A 25,488-nucleotide genomic window follows, 5' to 3' on the forward strand; every position below is an offset into this window, starting at 1 on the left:
TCGGACGCCAAACCATTAGGAGTCGGGATCCTCTGTTATCAGGTCAACAGAGAATTCCTGTTACCCTAATGGTTTGGCGTCCGAAGCTGTTTTTTATATTTTTTATATTTTTAGTGAGTGGTGACGTGGACCAATGAGAATTTGGGTATCAGGAATTCTCTGTTGACTTGATAACAGAGGATCCAGACTCTTTTTTATAATGGTTTGGTGTCCGCTGCTTTCTTTCATTTTTTAAATTTTTTTAAGTGAGTGGTGACATGGACCAATGAGGATTAGGGTAACAGGAAATCCCTGTTTACTTGGTAACAGAGGATCCAGACTCGTTTTGAAAACTTCGCCACCGGACCTCCAAACCATTGTGACAAGAGTCCGGATCCTCTGTTACCAGGTAAACAGGGATTTCCTGTTACCCTAATCCTCATTGGTCCACGTCACCACTCACTTAAAAAAATAAAAAAAATGAAAGAAAGCAGCGGACGCCAAACCATTATAAATCAGAGTCCGGATCCTCTGTTATCAAGTCAACAGAGAATTCCTGATACCCAAATTCTCATTGGTCCACGTCACCACTCACTAAAAATATAAAAAATATAAAAAACAGCTTCGGACGCCAAACCATTAGGGTAACAGGAATTCTCTGTTGACCTGATAACAGAGGATCCCGACTCGTTACCCTAATGGTTTGGCGTCCGAAGCTGTTTTTTATATTTTTTATATTTTTAGTGAGTGGTGACGTGGACCAATGAGAATTTGGGTATCAGGAATTCTCTGTTGACTTGATATCAGAGGATCCGGACTTTGATTGAGGACTCTGATTTATAATGGTTTGGCGTCCGCTGCTTTCTTTCATTTTTTTTATTTTTTTAAGTGAGTGGTGACGTGGACCAATGAGGATTAGGGTAACAGGAAATCCCTGTTTACCTGGTAACAGAGGATCCGGACTCTAGGGTAACAGGAATTCTCTGTTGACCTGATAACAGAGGATCCCGACTCAATCAAAACTACCAAAACCTGCCAACGGAGAAACCAAAGCAGGAGAAGAAAGCAAAATAAAAGAGAAACGAGAAACTCATAGCTCAAAGCTCAAAGCTTTTCTCCTCCAAATCTATCTTTCGTTCATTTCATTTCCCTACTTCAATTACTCTGGAATTAAGATGTTCCAGCAATCTATTTCCGGGGCACTCTCATTCTCTTTAATCCCCTCTCCCAAACCCAATCCCCCCAAGTTGTATTCTTTCCCCATCGTTCGTTCGGAAGCCGTCGATTCTTCCAAGAGGATCGAATCGAAGCCCGTTTCTTCGGCGTCTCCACCTTCGAAGCTGTTCGAATCCGCAACGAGCCCGTATCCGGGCGGGTTGGGGCCGTACACGGGCCGGGACCCGAATGTGAAGAAGCCAGAGTGGCTGCGGCAGAGAGCACCGCAGGGTGAGAGGTTTCGGAAGGTGAAGGAGTCGTTGTCACAGCTGAATTTGAATACGGTCTGCGAAGAAGCTCAGTGCCCCAACATCGGAGAGGTGAATTCTCTATCTCTCTCATTCATTCTTGTGTTGATTGATTAAAATGCCTTTTTAGGGTTTCTTGGTTTTTCTCAATGCCTTTAAATGCACAGGTATTACTGTCCCAACACATCATTTGCAGTGCACATGGCATATATGCACAAGATCCGGACATCCCTTGGTTTCCATCATGGACTGTCCACTAACCAAGGATTGCCTTGATAGGACTATTGTAACCATCCAATCGATGAACTTTTTTCTCATTGCATGTGAGGCATGTCTATCAGTATCATTTTGAACACGTCTAATTGAATGGCTAGGATTCTTTGATCAGTATGATTTTTTGTTTGTGGCCAATTAACATTGAATGTCAGGTCTGGATCTCGTTCTCATTGGCATGTGTATGGCAAATGATGCAGGAGATCCTAATCCTGTGCACCTAGAGGCACTGGCTCAGCGCCCCTGTGGTGAATAGATGCTAAAACCATTCTTTATTATTCGAGGCTTTGATGGTTTTGACGATTACTGTAAGCAGGATAGCAAAAAATAATAGCATGCGCGCATGTGCACATATCTACGGGTGTGTGCAAATAATACTTTGTGTCTGATTAAGGCTGCATCTAGGTGTGTGCTTGCATGCAGGCGTTTGTGATAGAAAAAGTAATAGTGTAGGCATGCCGCATGTGCATATGTGTGTGTGATTAAAGCTACATTTAGTTGTGTGCGCGCGCGCGCGTGCATGTGAGAGATTAGGGCCGCACTATTTGATTGAGTTGCAATTATTGGTTTAATGAAGTGGAAAGACCAGTAGGCACACAAATATTGCAACTCGATTTAAGCAAAAGTCAAAAGTTCTTGTTCAATCTCATTATCAAATATTCGTTGGCGTTGCTGTTGATACCAATTTATTTATTTGTCTCTTTGAAGATGCAATGTTTGCCTGAGCTAGCTTTGAACAAATGGTTCCTATTGTAGCTGCATGATGCAGTGAATCGCTCTTATTTAGTCAATCCTAGCCATCCAATCTTTTGCCTGCAAGTGGATAGTTAAAAACATAATATAGCCAATGTGGTGATGAAAAGTCAAATGAAGTGGGGGCTGGGATTGCTTAAAGGAGTTATCTTTGACACATTTGCCATCAATAATTTGGTGTGGGCTGACCTATATAGACTTCTGGCCAAAATGAATCTTGTTAATTTGAACCAAGTGTTGTATAATACCAAGCTTTGCTAAGCCCACAGGCCCCCCCCACACCTATAAACATGTCCACATGTGCCAACCTAACAAATGTATGGAACATTTGTGCAGTGCATTAGGTGGGTTCCACCATTTAGATGAGTTGGTCCAAAAATCCTTCCATTCAACACATCAGGTAAGCAAGTCATGTATGCAAGCAATGGTCTCTCTAAAAGAAATTAGTCAATTACCAATGATCCCTGTTCATTGAACATGGGTGGTGTAGATTGACAAGTGATTTCAACTAGAAGGTTGTAGGTTCAATATTATGATTTGCCACTAGCCTAGAAACCAATGGTTTAAATGAAGGAATTTTAATTTTATAAAATCACCACAATTTTATGTCTCGATATCGAGATTCAAGCCAAGGGGTCTCGGTGATGGGGAAGCAAGGTGTTAGGAACCCTTCTCACCGTGCAAATGCACAATGTCTACTTTGGTGGGAGATGAAATTCATATAATAGAATTTTGGCAACGTAAATTAAAGAGAACAAAAATGAATATATGGATTAAAGTAGAATTGTAGAAAGAGGGATGAGTGTATAATGATGTTTGATATCCTTATTCCATACGTTGGAGCCTTAAGCATCCTAATTGTATTTGCTTGATGCTCTACTCATGATTCATGAATGGTCCAAAATATTAAAATGATTTATACCTTAGGGGGGTAATGTTCTTGTCTTGGCACTGATGCATGGTTTTTTTAACATCGGTCACATAACTTAGGTTAAAAAAAACTAATTTTAACATTTAACTATTATTGTCCTTTATTTATGTAATATGAATGATTAATTTTTAGGTTATTGTTATTATTATTTGTTTTGTGGGATTTATTTACGTAGTAACTACAATGTACTACAAAAACATAAATTTTATTATTGAAAATATTGGATGTCTCAACCAATCCGACTTTTAAAGCCAACATGCCAACACAGGCACATGTTAGTGTCTAAGCTACACACACACACACACACACACACACACACACACATTATGGAAGGTGTCCAACTGGTTGGACCACAAGTTACAATCCACCCAGCGGATAACTTCCAACCTTTCATGTGCTTGTAATGTCTAATGTGTCCAATAGGCTGGCCTCATCATGAGGATTTCTTATGCAAAAAACAACCACATCTACTAGTTGAGTGGGTGACCCTTCTATTTTGCTATTTATCAACTGCAAGGCATTGTTTTCTAGGTGTGACCCATCTAATGAGTAAATGTGGCTGATTTTTGCACTAGGTCATCCTCATGATGGGCTTAACCTATTGGACTTGAACTGGACTTGAATGTGTGCGTGCGTGAAAGGCCCAGATGAGCGGGCTCATAGGATTTGATGGTATCTACACGATCTTGGGGACCTTCGAACAAAACCGAAGATGGATGGTTCATGTCCAGCGATTCGCTTAACTACTACGATAACAGAAAGGAGTTAATCACCCCTTGGATCCTATTGTTAGGATGACCACTGGGCATGATCAATGGTTTAAATCGTCGAAAAGCAGCCTAATGGACAATGGATATTCTCTCATTATTCCTCTCCAGGGAATTACTCAGATGCATGCCTTTAACCAATGGAATGCCTCCCTTTTTATAAAGGAAAGAACACAGAGGATTAGGAGTTCAGATATGATAGGGCTTATCCTCATCGCATTTGAATTCTCTCCCTTATCACTATCCTCCTTTTGAATTTGGATTCAAAATTTGAACTTAGAGAGAAATTTTTGCTAAAAGGCATATCCACCCCTGATATATTACAATGGTAAAAAACTTGGGGCCCACAAGCTCATATCCAACATCTCCAACTCAATCATATTATGGTAAAGGTACAACTTAAAATTTTCATCTAGCTCGTCTCATAACAACTAAAACTAAAAGACCGTAATAAAAAGAATCAGAGGCATGGGACCAAATGTAACATTGTTGTTTTCTCACATATGTTTGAGTACTAAGTGATCCCCCGATTAGCAGTTAATAATCCAAGCTTTGTTATGTTTGTCCTAGTCCACATGACCACACCGGATAGAGTTGACTCCTGATTTGGAATCAGGGCCAATGTACGCACTTATCCAACTTATCAAGTGTATTTAAAAGACTTAGTTTTTTTGCATTCATATATTTAAAAACCCATTTTAAAGTAATGTTATATCACACATACTTTTTGAAAGAATATTGTTTGCAAAACCTTTTCAAAACTCGAATTCTGCATGGATTAGTCTTCAAGCATGTATTAATAGTTTTAGAAACTTTGCGTAGCTGTCAGCCTGTCACGAGATCTTTCCCATGCAAATGTGTAATTTGAAATTAATTGAGTCGCTTTCCTAGGGTAACTAAGTCCGCCAATCTAGGGACCTTCATTATTATATACTAAAGTAGTGACGTTCAATCTCATCTTCATATAAACAAGAGGGTAGTTAAGAACACAGAGTTACTCAAGGGACTACTATTTGCACGATGCGAGGATTGGGTCAATTTAAAGTATTCTGTGGACTGTAGGTAATAGGTCCATACACGTGGCTACAATCCACACTGTAAAGTAGGCATTCTTAGGGATACGTTAGGTGTACAATACGCAGGTTATCACACATAAGGTAGGACTATCTCAAATCCTCACAACCTTTCTTTTTAATTAGGACATAACATTAATTACGTAGAAGAGCAATTGAGTGATTATGCCATTTCAACTTTGATTAATGTTGTCTTCAATTTCTTAGGATAGAGGGTGGACATGACGTTTCGGTTGCTTGTATCCTCATCCCCTATTCTTCACAATAGAGGGTAGTTCATAGATAGTGAAAACTACTGCACAATACAAGATGAAAAGAATGATGATTTATTAACGAGATAAAAGGTGCATCATAAAAGGTAGAGATACACAACTACATCACTTAAGCTCTTCTCAATTCCATTTGCCTGGTGTGAGCCTGGAATAGACCTTTGGCTATAGGTTTTGTTGTGGGAATCCTTCCCACAGCCTTGGTTTTATTTCTTTAGTGATTTTATAACACTTAATTGATCTACACAAAATATGACCCAGATCAGCCTGTTAATAACGCATTACCTCAAGTGTTCAGATGATTCAAAGTAAGCATACAAAAAATTTATGAACCAGTCAAGTCTTTATATGTAACTTGTTTAAAGATCAAAAGGATGACATGTCTGAAGTGAGTAGTGTTGTGATTTGTGATGCATTGATCATTGGATTGGTTGATGGATCTGTGGCCAAATCTGTTAATGGATCAATGGTTGGATTAAAAGTTCAATTTAATCTGAAGAGAAGTTGATGGATGCCCTGACTGAAGACACCAAACAATCAACCGACATATCTACTGATGGATGGACAAGTGAGACAACTGAAGAAACGATGAACAACTCAAAGATCAAGTGAATTTTATGAGTATTTCGAAGTTGAAATGGATCATTTGGTTTTGTCCAAACATTGGAGTTTACATATCAAAGACTAGTGGATGTAAGGATGAATAGTAAAGGCAGGAAATCAGTTGGGCATGATGGGGGGAGACACCATCACCAATGTGGCATCGATCACTAGTAGCTTTGTTCACGGAACAAGTGGGTAGCCATAAATGGGAGGGCAAAACTCATGGAGCAGAAGATGAAGAAGAGATGGTGTGATTTGAGTCACCATCATACGTCCAATGTGACAATTTGACATGTAGATCTTCCATCAATTGCTGCCGAAGCTGAAGACAGGACACTGAAAAGACAACATTGGTAGGGATTGTGACCAGTTATCAACTTGAGAGCCAGTTTTTTCCAAGACAGGAAGGAATTGCTGCAACCACACCCCAGGCCACATATGTGATCTTTGACAATCTAAAGAGGGCCCATGTATGAACAATATGCACCATAGCATTTGATACGCAGTGTCTCGGGACTGCTTTGGATTCTTTCCTATTTTTCAGGAGAGATTTTACTGGCTGTTATTTTATGTTGTGCATGAACATTGGTAGGGATCATGTCCAGCAATCAACTCGAGAGCAAGTTTTCTCAAAGCTGGGAAGGAATTGCTGCAACCACACCCCAGTCCACATGTGTGATCTTTCATTATCCAAAGTGGGCCTGCATATGGATAATATGCGCCATAACAGTTCATACACAGTGTCCTTGGACTGCTTTGCATTCTTTCCTATTTTTCAGGAAGAGATATTTTACTGGCTGTTATTTTATGTTGTGCATACATCCGTATACCATGTGCCTGTTTTTTTAGCAGTCCAAAGTTGTTTGGAGTACTCTTTAAAAAAAAAATTTATTTTTAATTTTTAATTTTTAATTTTTTTTTTTGCTTCTTTATAATGAATATCTGAAGATTTTATTAAGAAGAAACAGCAAAGAAACAACAAAAAAACACTACCATGGGCACAACAGCCACCACAAAGAAAACTAAGTACTTAAACAATAACCGACAGTGACCACACCGCACAACTCCAGCCCATCTCAAACTCAAGTTTCAATAAACAGGTTCTCAGTTAAACTCCTTTAGTGAAAGTTCAGCTTGCTCGTTAGCATCTCTAGGAAAGTCGCTTGCCAGCATATATATCTGAAACCTCTCCGATGATGTTTGCAACCAACCACTTGTGAATACTGGACTTCGCCCAATTGATTGCATTAGCTGAATCCCCTTCCACAATTAGCTGCTCCATTTGCCTGTCAAAAGCAATTTTAATACCTTGTAGCATAGCAGCCAACTCCACATTGTTGGAATCTTAGACACTAATGGGCCCCGAGAAGGAAATAATGCAGGTCCCAAGGTGTTCTCAGATAAAAACCCCCAATTCCGACCAGCCCTTGTTTACCCATTTTGTTGTCATTAAAATTTAGCTTAAATTAACCAGTAGGAGGTGGAACCCACATAATCATGGGCTTCTTTCCAGATTGCTTTTATCATTTGGCCAGAGATGCCTTGCATTCTTCTACCCGCTTTGGTCCAATCCAGGATAGAACTGATGGCTTTGACAATAATTTTCTCCGCACTAGAGACTTTGCCATGAAAAATTCTGGCATTTCTTTTCAGCAAAATTCAACAGTGGACTGAGTGATGGCCTATCCATAGTAACAGTGATGCAGGGCGCATGCATGTGACTAAATAATTAAGCGAGATCAATCAGCAACTTAATCTAAATAATCAAAATTCACAAAATACGCTATCAAATATATCAAGAATCAAGCATGTAACTATGAGAAGTTCAGGCCACATGTATCAAACTACGCAATGCATGACCATTAAATACTAAAAGATGGGATCTTATGGATGTAGGAACATCCAAGTGGCATAGGAATTAGTTTAATTTGAAAAGAGGAAAGCTAATACTACCAAGGGTTTTCTCAATTAGGGTTTAGGCCAACCTATGGTTCATGGGATTTGGGGAAAAGTAAAATTAAGGCTTAGGTTGCTTAATTGGTATAGGGATTTGAGGCTTCGAGTCTTAATAGAAAGGAATTGGGGATTTGGATGGTTGGAAGTTTGAAATTTATGACCAATTAGGTAAATCAGGAATCTAGGGTTTAGGTGATTTGTGGAAACTTGGATATTTGGGGATCTAAGGTTTAGGTTAGGATTAATGTATTGATTTGAGGTGGAAGCAAGGAAGAATCAAAGGGATGAAGGGTGGGCCGTGTGGCCAGCTATAGGGGTTCACACGTGTGTCCGTATGGTCACACGTGTGGGTTACTTTGGCTAGGGTTTGGGGTTTCAAGGGTTGAGTTTATACAGGAAGATATAAAGAGGAAGGAAGGAAGGGATTTTAGTGGGTTTTGTGAAAATGGGAAGGATAAAATATGAAAACTTGAAAAAAATACCTCTTTGATGGAGAATAAGGAAGAATGCGGAAGATAAGTGGAAGCCCGCACCTTTGTCGAATATGAATTGCCTCTCACCAATCCTAATCTTCAAATCACATGGAGAATCCTTCAAATCACATGAAGAAAGAAGAGAACTTTGAAGTTTTTGATAAGCAATAGCATGGAGAGAGCTCTACACTGCTCCCTTTTCTTTTATAGTCTCAGAACTTCATTATTTTTATTTATTTAAAGGATGCTCTCAGGAAAAATTTCTTTTAAAAAAACCTTAATATCTAAAATATGTTATTTAATACATAAAACAAAATAAAACCACAAAATAAACTAAATCCTAGTAAAGTAAGAAATAAAAAACTAAGATACCCAAGTCCTAAAGGGTCCATGATCGAGGCGGGCCACGATTAAAAGTGGGTAAACAGCCCGATACGCCCGTCCAATGTCCGATCAATGCGTGCACTCAATCCAACATCTGAAACTCCACAATATGCAGCTTACATGCATCTTCTTAGTGTGGGGTCTTCAAAGATGCACAAACCATGCACGTGAGGTCTTTTACGATGGCTAGGGATGCAATTTGACCCTGCGGGCCCCATGTAACACTTGTCTAGCCACAAAGATGGCCGTGTCTCTATCCTCCACTGGTACACTCTGAACAGTCAGATGTCCTCATCAAACAGCCTGGTAGATTACAAGAAATGGAATGACTAGCTGGAGAACATATCCCTCACTGAACTGGGAATGACCCAATCAACACCAAACTAGTCGAAAAACCTGTTCATATATTCATATACATGAGCATAACACAACACACATTTGTCCGCAACTCTACAATATGCAGCTCACATGCATCTTCCTAGTGTGGGGCCTTCAAAGATGCACAAACCATGCACGTGATGTCTTTTACGATGGCTCGAATGCAATTTGGACCCTGTGGGCCCCATGCAATCTAGCCACAAAGAAGGCTACATCGCTATCCTCCATTGTTACACTCCGAACAGTCGGATGTCCTCATCAAACAGCCTGGTAGATTACAAGAAATGGAATGACTAGCTGGAGAACATACCCCCCACTGAACTGGGAATGACGCAATCAACACTGAACTGGTCGAAGAAACCTGTCCATATGTTCATACACATGAGCATAACACAACATACATCTGTTTGGAAGTGAGTGACCTCTGCTCCAATGCAAGTATTTATCGAACAATACAGTCCAACAAACCATTCTCACCTTTAACAGAACTGGGGCATTCCAAATTAGGGAGGGAAAGAGTATCATAGAAATTGAACTATGCTCCAACCTTTCAAAGAAGGATTCCATTTGCCCTGAAACCACAGATTCACCACTTTTCTGGAAAGATTTTGTGCAACCTATTCTTTGTGCATTGCAATCAAGTATAGAAGCGAAATTTTCTGCAAAGAAGCATTTCCCCACACCACCAGTGTTCCCAAATCTGATTCAATGTCACTTCTCAATTTTGAATCCAATATTCTTGCTAAAATCCATTCTCTACGACAAAAAACAACCATCTAAATGAAAGAGCCCATTCAACAGTTACCCCATTTATATCAATCCATCTTGTGATTTGCCACATTTGCAATCAACATGTCTTTCCAAAAGTAGACTCCAAATTTCCAATGTGCCACGACCATTTGCACAGCTGGGCAAGATTCACTTGCCTAATTGAGTTACTACATGAACTGTCATCCTTTTAGACTTGCAGAGCTCCTTCCATGAAATCAAGTGATACTTGTGAGTTGTGACTATCCTCCTTGTCATTCCAAAGATTTTCTATTGGAGGGACTTAATTTTACCAGAAAAACTAGCCAGACATTTGAATAGAGGTAAAACATACAATAAGGAGTTTGCAAAGGATACCTTTAGTAGGAGGATCCTGCCGCCCAAAGACAAGGTCTTGCATTTCTACTAATTTTATCTCCACCTTTCCCACTAGCTCAACCAAAATGTCCAAGGAGGTTTATCAGGACAAAGTGGAACATCCAAGTGCTTGGAAGGAAGAGAATCCACCTAGCAGCCTAACCAATGATACTGCTGTTCTCCATATTCATCTTCTGTCCCAAGACAATCTTGTACGATAGCAATTCATTCCTTAGTGTAAAAAAGCTTCTCAGATTGACCCACTACCAAAGAGCAACATGTCGTTAGCATATTGCACACTTGACACGTGAGCTGAACCGGCTCCCACAAAATCTATCTTTATTAGTCTTTTATAATTTTAGAAAGTCCAGGTATAAATTTAAATCATTACAATTTTAATTCTGCCCTGAAACAAGCTTGTAGCATAGCAACGTGCCCCTTAGTATAAAAGCTTCTCAGATCGACTCATTACCAAAAAACAACATGTCGTTGGTGTATTGCACATTTGACACATGAGCTCCATTGGCTCTCGCAAAATCTGTGATGTAGGACAATCAACCACTTGCTCTAAAACCTCGAACTGATAAAGCATGGTGAATTAATTCCTTTATCTCATAGCCCATGCCCCATATCTTATGGGTTAGGACCTTGGCCGAACCCCCCTCGTTGGCCCCAAATCACATGGGTACCGCCTCACGCGAGCCACCTGCTTTACACGGGCCTCTCACCTTAAGTGTGCCCCTGCATCCCATAGGCAACCCCACTCGAGCCCGGTGTGAAAATGCTCCTGCATTAATCTACCTTTATTAGTCTTTTATAATTTTAAAAAGTCTAGGTTATATAAATTTAGATTGTTACAATTTTAAAAGGGTGGGGTGTGGTTTATTTTCATGCAATTAGTTCTTTCATGCTTCCCTTTGCATCCCCAAGTGCCTAGTGAACCTCTACTTATATATTTTTAGTGGATATTTACTTAAATAGATACAGTTTTGTGGATATTTAGTCAAATAGAACAGTTTTTTGTAGTGTTTTAAATAGTGAATAGCATGTAGCGTAGCGTTCACCTCTCTGAAGCATGAGGCATAAGTTACATAGCGTGTAGCATTAGCTACACACTACTATACTTTTAATCAAGGTTGTGCTTGGTTGCATTGAATTCATGATATTCTGCACCAAATTAGGCTGATTAATAATGAAATTTAACAAAAATTTCGTGATATTTGGTGCAATTAAACGCAACATAAACTAATAGGAAAGGGCAATGATTAAGTATAAAGGTAAAGAAAGAGCAATGAAACTAATTTAATATTGTTACTTATATTACTTATATTATTTTACTAAAAGCATTGGAAATATTAACTAATTTCTATTGAAAATTGAGAAACGTAACAAAATCATTGAAAACATTACTTGATTTTAAGGTTGTAGTGGAAAATAACTTGCAATGTGAGCTATGTAGCATATAGCATAGTCTATGCAGTGTGAAGCATATGCTAATTACCATATAGTGTAGACAAATTATCATGTAGCGTAGGCTACATGCGACTTAAGCTATTTTTATGAGCTACGTAGCGTTAAGGCTAAGCTATGCTACGTAGCGTAAGCTACACGCTACATCGCGTAGCTATTTAAAACACTGGTTTTTTTTTTTTTTTTTCTTTTTCTTTTTGACAACTTACTTGTATATGCAGTACTATTTTATATTAAGTACAATTCATCATATATGTTTGTGTGCATACAGATTTGTTTGTGTCTTGGATTCCTTTTTAGGGTCCTTGTATTTTACACCTCATGTCCATTTTGTTCTGGGAGCCTGTGAAGTTTAGTGACTCTAATGTATGAATTTTGTCTATGGTTTTTGTGGGCAGTGTTGGAATGGAGGAGGAGGAGCAGGTGGAGAAACTGATGGCATTGCAACTGCAACAATTATGCTTCTAGGGGATACTTGCACCCGTGGTTGCAGGTTTTGTGCTGTTAAAACCAGCAGAAACCCTGCACCACCAGACCCAATGGAGCCAGAGAACACTGCCAGGGCAATTGCAAGCTGGGGGTATGTTCTTTCAGGTGTCATATCATACTATATGAAGGAAAAAATGCTGTTATTCGATCATTTTTTGTTTTACTGTTGGTTAATTCAATAGCTAAGCTAGGCATGCGTTGCTAAGGGATTCATAATTTAATGTATAGGCAAACGATTTATAATTATAAACCAAAGGATCTGGTAATTATTGTCTAGCTTTTGCTCATGCACATATGCAAGGCTTGCTAGTTCACACGTTTGTAAATCCCAGCTCTTCAACACACTGGCACATTCCAACACGGCATGTGTGTGTGTGAGATCTATGCCATCCGGGATGGCTGCGCCACTTATATATCCTGGCCCAAGAATAAGGCTGGACAACTCTGCAGCCGGCCACCACTAGATGGACAGATTGGATCTCGCATGCATGGGCTACTTTGCAGCTTGCTGTGGTGTTAGAATGGCCTGTGCCTACACATGGAATTAGCAAACCTCTACATATGTATTTGCAAGGATATGAACCATACGTGGAGTTTGCTTTGCATTTTGTCTAGTAAGTCATACGTAAGCTGTGAATGCCTGCTTGGCGAGACCGAATTCATTGGACAATTGTTGCATCTTTGTATGACTTTAGCACTGATTTTTATGTGAGAATTCATTTGGCATGGATTTGGAGTTCACCTTCTCTATTTTTTATTTTGTGATCTATGCATTGGCAGTGTGGACTACATTGTACTGACGAGTGTGGATCGTGACGACCTACCAGATGGTGGAAGTGGCCATTTTACTCTCACAGTCAAAGCTATGAAGGTCTATGCACTGATTCAATATAACATATTTGGCTGCATTTTAACTTCCAGATTCTTCATACATACACATTGATACAGTATGCAGAGACGTAGAAAATCCTCATTGTTTTAATATCCTATGGTTAGTTGTGCAGAATCTCAAACCTGAAATCCTAGTTGAGTGCCTAACCTCAGATTTTCGTGGCGATCTGGAGGCGGTAACAACCCTAGTACACTCTGGGCTTGATGTGTTTGCTCACAACATTGAGACTGTGAAAAGGCTTCAACGAATTGTCAGAGATCCTAGAGCGGGGTAACAAAAGTAGATACTCATTTTGTATGTTGATGATTTTGTGATTAGTTGTGTTTCCTTGTGTCTATCATCCGCAATGATAATAAATAGTGCTTGTAGAAGTTGAAAGATCCTATAAAACTAGTTTGCATCCTGTTATGGTGCAAACAAGTTGAATTGGACGCATCGAATGTATACAACATCATTTGGCCTGTCCTTATAATCAAAGCCTATTCTTTACAGGTAACGTTGCCAAGGTCACATGTTGCTATATGAATAATGACCCTTTTCATATAACCATCTTTTTTTCTAAGATGCGGACTGGCTGGTTAATATTGTCTGAATTCTTGAGAGACGAGCAATCCATGGTGGGGTCCACTGAATGGGTCACCAATTTGATGATTGGACCTTCTAACTATAAGTCATCCAGATTGTGCATCATCCAAATTGTGTGCTTTGCACGTCATTAATTGGAAGGTTAGGATCATTTGGTTCTTGTGAATTTGGCTAGGTGGCCGAAGAAGGTTGGTCTGGCCAGATTAATTATTAGACTTTCCATGTGCCAAATAAAACTAAATTGCATCATAATCAGTGCTCGAAGTATCAATATTGCTACAAGTTTCACTGGCTAGGGACACGGAAACAATATCGTTATCGCTGATGACATCGCCAATTCCTGGAAATGCCGGAAAACATGGGGAAACATTGGAATTTTTCAGTGAAACTTTAGGAGATGCTAAAATACACATATTTGCATATTTGAAGATCGAATAATAGCGAAAAGGCACATATTTGCATATTTAGCAATCAAATAATGAGTTTCCCTTTAATGGGGCCTAAAAGAATGTATCATTGACTAGGGAAACATGGAGAAAATGCTGGATCCATCCATCCATCCAACCATGATACAACTAAAGAAATGAGAAACTTTGTATACAAGGAGTACAGCTAATAAAAGCCATAACTGGAGTTGAGAAACCCAATCTGGTATCTATCCTTGCAACAGCTGACTTAAATTGCACCTCTGCTGATAATTACATGCACAATCTGTTGGAGCTACCTCTTGTGGACTCTGTTTGGGAATTCACAGTGTAAGTTATGCACCAAAGGTGGCAGAATCAGTGTTCTATGTTTATTTCGATTTCCTAACCATAGTCCAGAAACTAGCTCAACTCACTGCTGGATCTAGTTGACCCAAAGAATTGATCAGTTATTTATATAATGTTTCAATATATCACATATAATTCATGACTTGGCATATAAATATAACGAAATTGGACAGTATTATGCAAAAACTATACTTCTGAGAACTAAAGAAACAAAAAATGCATTATCTTTAAAAAAAAATAAAATCCAGAATAACTTTTGTTTCCTATGTCTGCAAGGTAACTCAACATGAAGGGGAAAGGGTTGTGGCAGTTAGTCATGAGAGCTGTTTTTTGGCCAGTGTCGTTAGAATGCAATAGTAGGATCTTTAACAGCACGGATCTTCCAAATGCAGTTTTCCTTGGGGCAAAGCCTTTGGTTTGGGATTCAGACAGGTCAGAAAATGTTCCCAGGGAAGGGAGGGAATTCTTTGTAAGTCTGTAAGGTCCTTTGGTTCATCTCTTGGGTGACTTCTTGTCATCCTGTTTTTGGAATTCTTCGGGGGGGCAGTGACTGGACCCGGGTCTCAGCCAAATCGAATCAACGTGACCAAGTTTCAAGTCAATGTTGCAAATTTTATTTAACTTACCAATAAAAAAAGATGTTCCAATTTGAAAGATGAACTTCATTTCTTCTGAATTGTTATTCTTTTATTTCCCCTCATTTCTACTATTTGGTTCGGTGGTGATACCCCTCTTTGGTTTGTTAAAAGCAGGTATGATCAGAGTTTGTCTGTTCTGAAACATGCAAAGCTCTGCAAGGAAGGGATGATTACAAAATCTTCTATTATGCTGGGCCTTGGAGAATCGGACGAGGAGGTGAAGGAAACCATGGCCAATCTGAGGGCCATAAACGTTGATATTCTAACTCTGGGACAGTATTTACAGGTTAGATAAATATGGAAACTGTTAATGAGAATTTGGGCATTGTCTTTTTTATGTTGGTTGTGTTTACATGTTCAACTGAATGAATAGCTATGAATCAATCAATTCAATAAAGTGGAAATGACTGAGGTAGGAGCAGCTCCACTGCATTCATAATGAGGTACTGGCAATTCAGAATGCTGGTAGTCCAAACTGAAATGTATTTGCAATCAGGTTGGTCGTCACCATGAAATAAAATGGTCCCACTCCCATCTCCATTATGGCCATTTCATCTATATGTATATTAATTATTCTAATGCAGTCCAATGAGGACATGAACACATTATTGAATCTTCCTTCTTTAACTGTTCTGGATCCTTCAGACTAACGAGCGGTCGTGTTCTTGCAGCCAACTCCATTGCACTTGACAGTCAAGGAGTATGTTACTCCGGAGAAGTTTGCCTTCTGGAAGGATTATGGAGAGTCGATTGGCTTCCGCTATGTTGCCAGTGGGCCTCTGGTAAGTTTCTGTATGATTTTCTTTATGAAAGATAACTTATGGAGGTTATACTGTGAAGCACAAATACACGTAGTGAAGATGTTCTAATTGAGAAGCCAGGTTGCTCGACTCATCAGGCAGCCCACTGAATGAATGATCCCCTCCGTCCCTCCTTCCCTGCCTGATTCTAGGGTTCAGGTTATCTTCAAAATGGATTTCATCATAGGAACATGGACCTAACTCCATTATGATTGTGTTGGCATTTTTTGACTTCCCTTTCAAATCTTATGTCAACTTAGTCGCCTTATTGATAGTCTGACTTCATTCGACTCAAAGGCTATATGTTATGGGGAGTCATTTTCATAATTGTCACCTTTTCATTGCCTTGTCGGGGATCATTCACTTTCTGTGTTCTTTTTTAATGATCTTCATATATTGCAATCTCTTCTTCAATTTAAACAAGATTTACTAGCTGATTAGAATACTTGAAAGCAAGGTGCCAGACGCCACCATGCTAAAAACAAGTTATCAAGATGCTTTCTTCGAGTGTCAGAAGCAAACTTTCCCCTTTTCATGTACTTAATTGTCTCAAACATTCCCAAATATCAACTAAGTATTATACTAGGACTTTCTAAACCCTGTTGCATCCCATCTCTCTTGGGGAGGGAGGGAGGGAGGGAAGCGCTAACCAGGGATTCTAGAACTCCTTTATTTCAACAGCTTTTCATTGCTTCATATCACACAGACTGGGTCTCTTCTTCTATACATTTTTATATGCTCGCACTGGTTTGTATAGAGAAATTTCTTGAAGTGTTTCCCAGCCATTGATTCATTCTGGTTGTGACACAATCTATTGGCATTTTAACTGGTAAGCTGCTTTAGGTTCACCACAATTACTTTAGTTTAATTTGATTCTTTCTCCTTTTCTAATGGATCTCCTTCCATAGGTTCGATCGTCTTACCGGGCAGGTGAGCTCTTTGTTCAGAGCATGGTGAGAGGAGAAAGGGAGAAAATTGTTTCTGGCAGATTCAAGTGATGCCTCGTCTTAGCTGCCTCAAATTCAAGTGGTCCCAAATGTGGTGGATGAGCCGGCCCATGGTGTGGGAGAATGGATATGTAATGGAAGGTGCCATTTGGGGATTCAAAGCATCAAGTGGTGGCTCGTTATGGGAAGTGAGGGCCCTGCAGTAGCAGACGGTTTCAGTTAATTTTTTATTCATCTTCACTGAAGATACACTTCCAGCCCATTGTGGGCCCATTGTATGATCACTACCGTTCTTTTCTTTTCATTTAACAAGATTTCGATGTCATCGACCATTTCCCAGTAGTCGATGTCTGAAATTGGCATATTTACATATATGTAATTTATAAACAGACATGCATCTTTTTTATTATATTAATATAAAAAGGAGATCGTCAAGAGAAGGAAAGAAATCCCAATACATATCGCATGTCTCTGTGAACTCTCCTTCACTGGGACGCAAGTGGATTGCAACGCGGCCTTTTGAGGTTACAGAAACTGAAATGTTTATCAAAACCACCAAACACTTAATTTTATAAGCAACAAAACCTAGCCTCCCATGGCTTCGTGGATTAACATCTTAGGAGAAGAACGCTCGACAAGCGTCAGTACTTGAAGCATGCTGGAAACAATTTGAAACCCCCTCAAAGAGCCTCTGGTTTGGCTTCCAAGGCATCAATCACCCTCCGGGACCACACTGGACAGTAGAAAGCCTGAATAGAGTCATCTTTATTGTTAATTGATTACCCTCCCTACCCCAGCAACACTATCCAATCAGGACGAAAAACCCTCCACGTTCAACTTAACTTCCAACCGGTCGGTGGGGATGGACTCCCATGGTGTGATCTGTAGTCTTCAGTATAGAATGGCTTTATAGTTTGAATAGAAATTTGAAACCACGGTATCTATAAATTCCTTCAGTACGAGGGCCCACTCAACCAAGTATTGCTTGATTTCCGCAATAATCTTTCCTACTCTTGGTTTAGTGAACCAACAAACCTAGGACTTTGAATCGGGTTAGGACCTGATCTACATGTAGCACAAGCCAAATTGGCTTGAAGGATGGAGGTGTGACTGTCAGGTGCCTAATTAAACGCAGACGTGTGTGCATACAATCTCCAAGCTTTTAAGAGACATGCCATGGGCTATCATTGATTCCGCGAATTAATTTGGGCAATCAAATAGTAGCATTGGGGAGCAAGACATGGTGAAAAAATCATGCTGATCATATCAGCTAACCCTTTTAATGTGGGCTATTTTGTTACAACTATATGTTTTTTTAGAGTCATTGATTGGATGGTTTGCATCATCCAACCAAGAAGGGTCTTTGGAATCGTTAGCAACCTCAGACCTATTAAATAGATGTTTCGAGATCATGATTGGACCTATTTTGTTCCTGTCCTCGATCTTGATCGGCTAGTTTTCATGCTATTAATCAGATAATTAGGATCATCCAATTAGCATGATATTTGCACCATCGCTTGCCTTTCATGGAATGATTGAATGGATTGTGCCAATTGATGATTGATCGTGCTACTTCTCACTTTAGAGATAATGCTAGTGAGCCATGAAGGTAGGATGATGGATGCTACAATTCCCTAATATATAAATATGAATATCAAAATTAAGCATGTAGCTGGTCACCTGATTAGGTACTCCACCCAAACCCGATTTTTAAACAAGCGTGAAAGTTGAGCGTACCCTTCAAATCACATTTCGTCCATTGGGCACTCACCGGTCTGAGCACCTGTTGACAATCCTAAACAAACATCAAAGAGGCTAATTTGCACTCCCCAAAGTGATGTTCGATGGATTCTTTGGCTTTGTTGTACACGAAGCATATAATGGGAGAAAATTGAAAGTGAGGATTTTGTTCACGACCGCTGCCTAGAAAAAGCAGCCACCTTAGGTCAAATCAGTGTACGTTGGGAGCATGTTTGTTTCAAACGATAGGACTAGAAAAAAAAGAAAAAAAAGAAAGCAAAAAAAGAAAGAAAGAATGATTTTGCCAAGAGTTCTATCCAAGGAGATCAATTCTGGATTCTTTTGTGGGCTTTTTCCATAAATAAATCTCAAGTGTGGTAAGAGACCCAAAATAGAGCCCCATTTTTTTTTTTTTTTTTGGATGAAATTGTCCCTTACCTTTTTTTTTTTTCCTCGTCTATGTCACTACTCTTTGGCTACATTTTCTTTTACCATTGCACTTCGATAATCTTTCATACTTTTCAACTACTCTCCTTTAATCTTTTGTGATTTCCGACTACTTTTTCCTATAGAAACTCCCACCTTAGAAAAATGAATTATGAGCTTATTTGAGAAGAAGATGAGATGAAAAATATTATAAAAAAAATAAAAATCCACTTTTAGAAGATGATCTCTTCTTCTTTTCCAAAAGATTTTGTTTAGATAGGTCTTTTCATAAGAAACAGATAGATAGAAAGAAAAGGGATACTAGAAACTACACTTTTAGAAATGAAAGCAAACACAAGATGGATTGTAGGTTCACTTTTGAAAGGTTACACGGTGTTCAAATGAAATGATTCTAATCTTATTTGAAAGGTCATCAAATTATCTTTTCAACAAGACCAAGATTGTCCCGATTCAAGCTGTAATGAAAGAGTTATAAGCATTTTCATGAGATGGCATGTGGATGGAACAACATCAATTGCTTTGGTGTAACAACAATGACCTCTCCTTTGTTACAACAATAATGCACACCTGACTGACCAAAACCTCGAGACCTTGAGACCCTTGTCATATCGACCGCCACCTCTCTGTAGTTGCGGAGGTGCCACCCGCGCATCTGTGCGACGCTCTGTTGGTGAGATACACTGTAAAGAAGCTTTTATCTTTTATGTGCGCATGGCTTCACACACAACGTACTCACACATGCCTCCCACACATATCACCCATACATGCATGTCTAGCCACATGTGAGGGAATCTCTACCATACCATGTGACACCACTATCCCTTACCACCTCTTTCATGTGTACCATAATGTCAACTTTTCTTTCACATCTCCATACCATAACCTATACATAACCTCATCATGCCATGGCATCCCATGACCCCTTTAATCCACCATTAACCTTAAATTATGGATTTAAGTTTCCAAATCCTGCCTTAATCCCTAACCATAGTTAAATTTCTAACCTAATTCCAACTCACCTCTATCCATAGTTATGTCTCTACAAATATCTCCACCTCTTAGCCATTTTCACCATTTTCTACACCAAGTAAGAGAGAGTGAGGTGATCTTGGTGGGCCACCATCAACTCCATCCATCCATCTCAACCATCCATCTTGATAATCAAGGTGAATACACCCCCCTCACCCTTCCTTCTCTTCGTTTCGTTGCTCTCTTTCTTGTAGTGTAAGTGTGAGACCCATAAATGTGGGCTCCATTGGGGATCACATGCCATCCAAATCATTCATAGCATCCAATGGGTCGAATGATGTAAAAACACAAATATCAACCTGGTCTGGGGTTTGCGTGGGCCCTACTGACCATGGCCCCCACCATGATATTTATCAGCCATCTAATCTGTTTAAATGGTCACAAAGACCTGGTTAAAGAGCATATAAATATAGTTGATCAGGCCCAATGGGCGGCTGTGATTCACCTATTTTTATCCAAATCGTCCAGTTCATGGACCACTATGAGGTGGTAACACACACCACACCTCTCTCTCTCTCTCTCTCTCTCTCTCTCTCTACAGAGTATATATACTATATATAAAAAAAAGGGAACGCAGGAGGTGACGTCCTGGGAGGACGTTGTGCGTCCAGACTCCAGAGAGGGACGTCCCTGTACTCATTTTGGGCTAAAGCACTGTGGGGCTTATCTTAGTCACATCATGATATCATGATGTATGTGCTAAATCCACACTGTTCATCTATCTTCCCAGCTCCGGTTACTGCATGGTCCCAAAAATCAGGTTGATCAGAAGCTAGGCAGGACATACTAAGACAACGGGGATTAAGCATTTATTGCTGAAATTATTCCAGGACTCATCTTGACAATGTGGGGTAAATCCATGCTATCGACCTACCTTCCCAGGTCCCTTTTAAGGGTTGGTTCCAAAATGGAATAGGTCCAAGACTTAGGTGGGTCACACAAAACAGGAAACAGCAGGAATTGAACACTTACCCTTGAAAATTGCTTGTGGTCACTCTGATGTATTTTACTAATCAAGGCTGGCTATCCATTTCTTCAGATCACTTTAGTGCATGTGCACAAAATCAAGGTAGATGTAAATTCAATTGGACCCCATCAGAGGAAAATAGTGGATTCAACATCCACCGGTGGGTGTTATGGAGCCCATCGTGTTTAAGACCAAAAAAAAAAAAAAAAACACTAATGCCACAACTGAATTTAATCTCAATAAAAAAAAATAAAATAGTAATAAATTAAAATTAAAAAAAAGGAGAATAGAAGTAATCCAGAGAGGCCGTCATCTCTGGACGTTGTCCGGAGAGATGTCCATTCTCTGATTTTTGGCCAAATGGTTGTGGGGTCAGCTATGGCACCACCATGATATTTATGCTAAATCCATACCCTCCATCTCATTCTTCTAGTTCACTTTAGGTGGGCCGCCTCAAAAACTAACTTGATCTAAATTTTATATGGGCCACACCATCGAAATCGGTGGGCATAAATGTCCACCGTTGAACCTACTGTGAGCTTTAGGCCATTGAAATCGGGGACCCCACTATTATTTTTACTGTATGTGATGTAGAGAGGGTCGCTCTAATCCCAGGCAGAGGTGATCCAGACTGTCGGAACTTAAAACAAACATATCTCGCTAACTAGAGTGAGTTATCGGACGTACACATGATTTTGGGGTAGGACCAGCTACTTTAGCAACCAAACCCTGCTATGCCGGGTTGCCCACGCCCAAATTTACGAAATTTCACCGAAGATGGTTGAAATCTCTGTTTATTTTCATTTTTACTAGTGAGTTTTAGTTTGATTATAATTCTTCATCTGTTGAGCTTGAGTTGTGTCCAGTGCTTAGAATGATCAGGCATGTTGAGCGAAATAGGACACTTAACTATTTGGTTGAAAACTATGAGGTCTAGTGGAAATCACGACCATTTATAAATAGTTAGTTGCACTTAAATACTGAAACTTCTTGCTAAGGTTTGTAGTCTTATTCAAAGAATTGTAATCTCCTTTTTTTTTTATAATCAATAGAAGTATTTAAAAAATTTTAAAAATTATTTTCAAAATTTCTTCTTTTTCTCGTGAAGATTGTGCTGGACCTCATCATGCCCATCCCTGCGTCAGTATGGGACCCACTTTGATGTATCTGTGGTAGATTCAAGCCGTCCATTCGTGGACCCTGCCAGACGCATGTGTTTCGTCAACGCAGTCTACATTTGCATCTGTTCTATATCCAATCCGTCTATATTGTGGAGCCCACTCTGATGTGTGTTGAGGACACACGCTACCCATTTAGGCGGTGCCGGTACATATCATAGGTATCTACCCAACAACCTGCTCATAAGGTCACTTAGACCTGAATGTATGAACACAGATGTATCAACTTAGTCCAGACGTTGTGGTAGACCGCATTCTCTTCACAATGGTTGTCCTGTTGTATGTATTTAATCCACACCATCAATCTAAGCGGGACCCATTTAGATGTGCTGTATATTTAAGATATTCATTTGAACAAAGAATCCCACTTTGATGTGGTGTATGTCCACGCCGTTTGTCGGACGACAGGTCCCCACCCTATTAGGTGAAATTCTGATATCGGGGGGCCTACCAAGCGGTGCAAATTAGTGATACCATGGGCCCCACCAGTGACACAGGGATGAACGTGATGAGGTCAATCACAGTATTCCTCAAAGATAACTACTTTGAACCTACGAAGCTTCTCTAAGCTCCTCAACGAGACTCCTCGAATCCACGTGATAAAAAAAAAAAAAAAAAAAGAAGGAAGAAAATAGAAATAATTATCTGATATGTATGTCCCTGTTACACCATTAATATAGAAAAAAAAAAAAAATCTAAAATTCGTAATTACTGAAAATAGCAAAAAATTTAATCCTAATAAAAATCCTAATTATAATAAAACTCTTCTAAAACTTAAGTTTTTTAAATAAAAATTCTGAATAAACTTTTGCTAGAAGAGTCCTAACATGATTGCAAGTTATTTCTAAAAAGAAGAAAATCTAAAACTCTAAAAATAAAAAAATATTAAAAAATTAAAATTACTAAAAATAGTAATTTTTCCTTGAAAATTCATTTTTGAGTTAAAAGTGCACGTTTTTTTTTTTTTTTTACGAAATGAATAGACACGACCTATTCGGTAAGTTGGTTCACCTTGGATGGCCCATTTCAGTAAAGATTGATAGGCTATGCACTCTGTAACGATACCCGGATCAAAAGTTATGATCAATTTATAGTTCACATTCTTTTAGTCCAACCGTGCTAGGAATGTATCTGTGCCATGTTCTACATTAGACCCTTCCACTTGAAAAAATCTCTACCTTTGGCATGTACAACAACTTCTTCATAATCAAAGTGGTGGCCTGTAATTCATCATCATTGGGTGGTGTCTTACGAAAATCGGTGTTGTGTCGTACAACGAACACAGGTGATTGAGCATCGTCTTGGGCTTAGGGCAGAATTAGCGCATCCACAATACAGTTGAGGGTTACTTGCAGCCCTTACATGGTTAACTGATTCTCCCAGTGGAAAGCTTCCACTCTTTCCAAAAGATAACGCATCCCTGGATCACTGTCCACATGATTTTGGTCCATACCTTCGTTATTTGCCATCGGCTCAAGGGGAGTCCTCGCTTTGATACCAATTGACGCATGGATGAATGTAATGATGTTGATCATCGTCTTCCTTAAGGATAAATACTTCGAATCCATGAAGCCTCTCCGGACTTCTCATAGAGACTTATCGAATCCATGAGGAAAAAAAGCAAAAAAATGGAAATAATATTCTAGAAAATTTGTAAATTGATTGATAATTGTTTGATATGTATCCTGTAACACGATTAATATAGAAAAAAAATAATTCAAAATTTGTAATTACCAAAAATAGCAAAATTCTAATTCTAATAAAATTCCTAATTACAATAAAACTCTTCTAAAACCTAATTTCTAAAAATAAAAATTTGAAATAAAGTTTTTCTATAAGAGTCCTAACATGATTACAAGTTATTTATATAAAGAACAGTAATTTTTCCTCAAAAATTCATTTTTGAGCTGAAAGTGTGCGTTTTTTGACGAAACGGATAGATATGACCTATTATGTTGGTTGGTTCACCTCGGATGACCCGTTTCAGTAAAGATTGATAGGTTATACGATCTGTAATGATACCCGTATCAAAAGTTGATCAATTTATGGTTCACCTTCTTTTGGTCCAACCATGCTAGGAATGTAACTATGCCATGTTCTACATCAACCTGACCATGCAAAATTTGTGTTTTTGGGCAGCCATTTTTCTAGGTTGAATTGTGACCTTGTGTATGCCCACTTAGTCGTGCAAATGTGTGGCGTGGGTGGCCCTTGATCATGTGATCATATAATGTGTGAGTGGCCATGTGTTGCCTTTAATTATATTATCACGCATGGTATGTAGTATAGTATGTGAGGACGTCATTGGGTTACATGCAAATTTGATGTATGTGAGCTTTAAATTAGTAATTATAATACGTGTGGACAACCCATGACCACTTGGGACTTTGGTTGGAGTGCGGCCGTAGGTAGTAGGATTGTGTAACGTGTGTTTAAACCCTTAAACATGTTTGATTATAACAAAGGTATAGACTCTAGTGGTGTGAGGGTGCGATATATGTGTCTGGCCCCTTATACATGTGGGCATGTGATGTATGTTTGGCCATGTGTAATGGTGGTGTACATGTAGCTATTTAACCGTACTATTGTGAAATGCACACAAAGCCACCTAATAGTATGAAACCAAGTGGCATTGGAAGTTGCCTAACAACCTGACCACGTGCTTATGGACATAGGCTTGGCTATCCAAATAATGTACAATCAGATTGAATATGCAGATTATCTAGTCATACGAATTGTGGTGTATGTCAGGTTGCACAACTTGATTTTAGTATGGCCCTTGATTCAATATAATGTGACGTGAATACGATCCTTACATTGTGCTCATCAGTAAGGTGGAAGCAGGGGCCATTCAACTATATGCAATATGACAAGACATAGCCCTTGGCCCGTTAACCATGTGACATCAATTCCGGTTCACTAACCATGTGAAGTGTGGGGGTAGTTGTAACCCAATACTTAGTGTAATGTAGCATAACCTTGTATTTGTGTCTAGGATTGTGATTTTTCAACTATGCTTGGATGTTTTGGAATTTGGACCCTAGACAATGATACTAATTGATCATTAGGGGTATACACCAAGTCGAGCTGGCCTCAGCTCGACTCG

At 39.2% G+C, this 25,488-nt stretch overlaps 1 protein-coding gene across 1 annotated transcript; it reads left to right on the forward strand.

Moving 5' to 3' along the window:
- The first annotated feature begins 1,001 nt into the window (after positions 1–1,001).
- LOC131246696 (lipoyl synthase, chloroplastic) lies at positions 1,002–17,487 on the forward strand. Its single transcript, XM_058247051.1, has 7 exons — positions 1,002–1,514; positions 12,296–12,477; positions 13,167–13,257; positions 13,391–13,548; positions 15,389–15,560; positions 15,946–16,056; positions 16,983–17,487. The coding sequence occupies exons 1-7, from the start codon at positions 1,155–1,157 to the stop codon at positions 17,070–17,072; spliced, it is 1,164 nt and encodes a 387-aa protein (XP_058103034.1). The 5' UTR covers positions 1,002–1,154; the 3' UTR covers positions 17,073–17,487.
- The last annotated feature ends 8,001 nt before the right edge of the window (positions 17,488–25,488 follow it).

This window comes from Magnolia sinica, chromosome 1 (assembly GCF_029962835.1).
Source record: "Magnolia sinica isolate HGM2019 chromosome 1, MsV1, whole genome shotgun sequence".
Lineage (NCBI taxonomy): Eukaryota > Viridiplantae > Streptophyta > Magnoliopsida > Magnoliales > Magnoliaceae > Magnolia > Magnolia sinica.

Excerpts from the sequence above, each read along its gene's own strand:
- LOC131246696 (XM_058247051.1), top strand. The coding sequence starts at position 1,155 with ATGTTCCAGCAATCTATTTCCGGGGCACTCTCATTCTCTTTAATCCCC. Across the intron at positions 12,478-13,166 it reads AGGGCAATTGCAAGCTGGGG|TGTGGACTACATTGTACTGA; the intron begins GTATGTTCTTTC and ends ATGCATTGGCAG. Across the intron at positions 13,258-13,390 it reads TCACAGTCAAAGCTATGAAG|AATCTCAAACCTGAAATCCT; the intron begins GTCTATGCACTG and ends TTAGTTGTGCAG.